The 4,651-nt window shown below is 35.3% G+C and overlaps 1 protein-coding gene across 1 annotated transcript; it reads right to left on the bottom strand.

The window, feature by feature from the left end:
* Window positions 1-871: 871 nt before the first annotated feature.
* LOC132613723 (uncharacterized) lies at window positions 872-4,430 on the bottom strand. Its single transcript, XM_060327918.1, has 4 exons — window positions 2,130-4,430; window positions 1,733-2,039; window positions 1,300-1,354; window positions 872-1,010 (listed from the first exon to the last, which is right to left on the bottom strand). The coding sequence occupies exons 1-2, from the start codon at window positions 4,391-4,393 to the stop codon at window positions 1,874-1,876; spliced, it is 2,430 nt and encodes an 809-aa protein (XP_060183901.1). The 5' UTR covers window positions 4,394-4,430; the 3' UTR covers window positions 872-1,010; window positions 1,300-1,354; window positions 1,733-1,873.
* Window positions 4,431-4,651: the final 221 nt, after the last annotated feature.

Here is a 4,651-nt window from a genome sequence, read left to right on the forward strand (position 1 = left end):
TAGCCTCACCAAAAATCAATATCATTATCAAGACTCGAACGTCATTCAATTCAACAAACGGATAATGTCAGACTGGCTATTACTTTAGTCTATTGATCTGACAAAAAAATCGACAAAGTTTCCCCTGTAACTGAATAATCCATCAACATACACCCGGTAGAAAATAACATTTCAACTCAATCCAATCAAAATTATCAACTCAACATTACTAAATATTAACTCATATTCAATCAGAATAACTCAATATAATAAAGAAATAAACATCATCCCTCAAGAAACAAGTTAACTTGTTAACATCAATTTAGTATAAGCCATATCCATATAAGATTTTCAAATGTTCACAATAACAAATCTTCATCATCGGTTTCAGGCTCCGATTCGATGTCGTCAATAATATCATCAGCTAAAGCAACATCAGTGCTGATAACATCAAGATCATTTCTTCCCCAGTTTATAAAGTCTTCATCTTCCTCAAATGTACACAAGAAATCATTACAAGCATCTTGTTGAAAAGTATCTTCACCTACAACAGCTCCAGTAAAATAAGTAGAATGACCACTCAAGACAATTGACCAATTTGGATGAAGATTATCCTTGATATAAAAAACTTGTTCTGCTTGAGATGCAAGCACAAATGGTTCATTTGTTGCTAGTTTTCGCTTAGTATTGACACTAACAACACCATGTTTATCTATTTTCACTCCTCTTCCTATGTGATCAGCGTCCCACCAGTCACATTTAAACAAAACAACCCGCTTACTTTTGAAGTATTGAAGTTCTACTATTTCAGTTAGAACACCATAGTAATTAATATTTTGACCATTCACTACTCCTCTTACTAAAACCCCACTATTTTGCTTCACCCTATTTTCCTCAAGTAGTTTAGTGTGAAACCTGAAACCATTTATTTCATAACCCTTGAATCTTTGAACTCCATTAAAAGGGCCTCTAGCCAAAGAATACAATTCACAACTTGCAAGTGAATTCCCTTCTCTGCGCATTTGTACAATCTGTACAAAAAATAAATGAATAAATAAGTATTACAAATTGAATTCAACACCTGTTCTTTGAGTATTTAGTAGCTGGAGCTATCTGGAAGAAATTCATGGCATGGGTATCCAAAGAAGTTTATGTCCAACACTTTGATGTATCTCCTAGTTGACTAAGTAGATTAGCTGAAAGAGTAGAAAGACCTTGGGTCTTGAGAGTTCATATGTTGCACTAAGTTCGGGACTTTGTCCAGAAAGGTATTTACCAAAAAAAAAAAAGATTGAATTCAAAGTAAAAATAAAAACTTACTCGATTGGAAAGCCAATCATCGAAGTTCATGTCCCGATTGTTCTGCTCATACTCTCTGTTTAAACATAACCATAAGACTTGAGAAAAGCTAACAAATACTCCCTCCGTCTCAAATTATTTGTCGTGATTTCTAAAAATAGTTGTCTCAAATTATTTGTCATTTTAGAAGTTCAAGACAAAAATTATTATTTTTTCCCATTTTACCGTTAATAGTAATTGTTTTTGAAGATTACAAACACAAACACCTCAGTTATGGGGAGATGACATATAAATAGAATAAATATTCAATGAAAAGAGATTACCCCTCTTAAGACATAAATAAGGGTAAAATAGTCAAAACATCCCAAAATTAATATTATGGCGTGTGGAAAAGAAACATAACAAATAATTTGAGACGGGAGACTAGTGAACACAATAATATAATGAAACATACCGTAGAAATGGTTGAACTTCTTCACAATTTCTCAAGACATAAAGATGAGCTTGTTTTTGCTCAAACTCTTCAAGATTTTTGGATGTATCTCTTAATAACGGACAACCCTTTTGTTCAAATATTGATAATCCACTGTATGACTCAACATGATCCTTCGTAATTTTTGTCCATTCGATTATATCCATTCGCGCCACAATGTAAATATCTTGAACAAAATATTAGACTTTCTTCAACAATATACCCCTCTGCAATAGATCCTTCAGGCTGATTTCTATTACGAACGTAACATTTCCATTTGCCCATTAATCTACATGATAAACACACAGTTAAATTGCTTAGCATGATAAATTAACAAGTCACATAACTTTAAATTAAAATTATAATATTAAAAACATACCGCTCCATTGGGTACATCCACCTGTTTTGTACAGGTCCAGCAACCTTAGCTTCTGTTGGGAGATGAATGACCAAGTGCACCATCACGTCAAAAAATGTTGGTAGAAATATTTTTTCTAATTTGGATAATGTTATTGGAATTTGAGCTGCAAGTTGATCCAAAACATCAACCCTTAATGTTTTTGAACACAACTCTCTGAAGAAAATACTTAACTCGGTGATAGCATCATAGACATTGTTTGGCACGACTCCGCGAATTGCAAGAGGAAGCAACTGTTCCAACAGAATATGAGAATCGTGACTCTTCATTCCATAAACTTTACGATCCTTTAACTTCACCCACCGTGATACATTGGAAGAATAACCATCTGGAACCTTAACCATTTTCAAGAACTTGCATACTTTAGACTTCTTATCTGGTGATAAAGAATAGCATGCCGCTGGATAATACCATTTTCCATCCTTTTGAGTTGCGTGCAAATCTTTCCTTATACCCATTTCCTTCAAATCACGACGAGCATTCAAATTATCTTTTGCCTTTCCTTCTATATCTAATAATGTCCCAATGATATTATCACAAACATTTTTTTCAATATGCATCACATCTAAATTGTGGCGTATTAAATTATTTTTCCAGTAAGGAAGTTTGAAAAAAATGCTTTTCTTCCTCCAGTTATGAATCCCTTTACTTTTTTCGTATTTTTGTTTTTTTTGGGTCTTACCAAATTTCACGTCTTCCAAACTGGACAACTGGTTTAAAACATCATCTCCAGAGAGAGCTTTAGGAGCAGATCGTTTTTCTACTTCTCCATTAAAATCACGTTTATTCCGCCGCCATTTATGATTAGATGATAGAAACCTACGAGCACCCATGTAAGAAAACTTACGACCATACTTTAATCGAGTAGAAGGAGTCTCTTTGTTGCATGAAGGACAAGCCAAAGCTCCCTTCGTACTCCATCCAGACAAGTAGGCATAAGCTGGAAAATCATTTATAGTCCATAAGAGTGCTGCCCGCATACAAAAATTCTCTCTTCTCGAAGCATCATATGTATCGACTCCATAATACCATAACTCTCGCAACTCTTCTACCAATGGTTCTAAGTACACATCGATATCATTTCCAGGAGCTTTAGGGCCAGGTATCAACAAAGACAAGAAGCAATATGGTGGCTTCATGCACATCCAAGGGGGTAAGTTATATACAGTAATAATCACTGGCCAAGTGCTATGAGAAACACTTAAGTTACCAAAAGGATTTATCCCGTCAGATGCTAATCCAAGTCTAACATTACGAGGATCTCTAGCAAAGCCTGGATTAGATGAATCGAAATGTTTCCACGCCTCTGAGTCTGCTGGATGTCTAAGAACCCCATCTTTCAAACGCTGATCATGATGCCATCTCATGTCTGAAGCAATTTCTGATGACAGAAACAACCTTTGCAATCTTGGTTTCAAGGGGAAGTAACGTAAAAAATTTTGAGGAACTTTGTTCTTGGTCTTTCCTTGAGCACCGCCATTAGTTTTTTGACCTTCAACTGATTTCCACCTAGACTCACCACAAACCGAGCAAGATTCAGCTTTTGCATTATGTTTCCAGAATAACATGCAGTCATTCTCGCAAGCATGTATTTTTTCATAACGAAGGCCTAAATTTCTAATCAATTGCTTTGCTCCATAGAATGTCTCTGGTAAAGTTTCACCAGAAGGAAGTGCTCGCTTAATTAACTTCAGTATGCTATCAGTTGCTTTATCACTTATCCCAAAAAGACACTTGATTTGGAATAGTTCCACAATCAGTGACAGCTTGGAGAATGTCTCACAACCAGGATAAAGTTGTTGTGCAGCATCCTCCAATAATTTGAAAAATTTTGAAGTAGGCTCGGAAGCATCACCATGTTGAAACTTCCCACTGGAATCATCCATGATTTCAGGGCCAGCAACATCGTAAATCATTTCAAATATATCATCACCTCGCTCTTTTCTTACTTTTTCTGGTCTTACTTCACTGTTAGTGTTTTTCTCTTTAGGTGCAAATTCTCCATGATAAAGCCACCGCGTGTATCCCTTGACTATCCCATTAATTATTAAATGATCCCTGACTTCACCTCTAGGACAGTGGAAAACATTGTTGCATTTCTTACAAGGACAAGGAATTGCACCTTCTAGTTCCGAGTGCTTAAAAGCAAATTCCAGAAAACTGTCAACTCCGTTTACATAAGTATCGCTCAATCTATCTTCACAACGCATCCAAGTTTTGTCCATTTTCAAATTTCCTACAAAGAAAAAAAAGATTAAGATTAAGATCAAGATGCATAAAAAACTCACGAACTTTCAAGAGTTCAGCAAAGCAGAACATGATTGCCTCAAACATCCTAGTATTTCAACCCAATTCACTAAATTTCACATCTTGGTGCTATATCTGTATTTACTTATCATACCTTAGATGTCGTTCTACCAAGTGTATTATGGTTTTGAATTACTTATAAATGGTTCTAACAAGTGTTCAATATATTAGGCACC

The sequence above is a fragment of the Lycium barbarum genome, chromosome 10, assembly GCF_019175385.1.
Source record: "Lycium barbarum isolate Lr01 chromosome 10, ASM1917538v2, whole genome shotgun sequence".
In the NCBI taxonomy this organism is placed as follows: Eukaryota; Viridiplantae; Streptophyta; class Magnoliopsida; order Solanales; family Solanaceae; genus Lycium; species Lycium barbarum.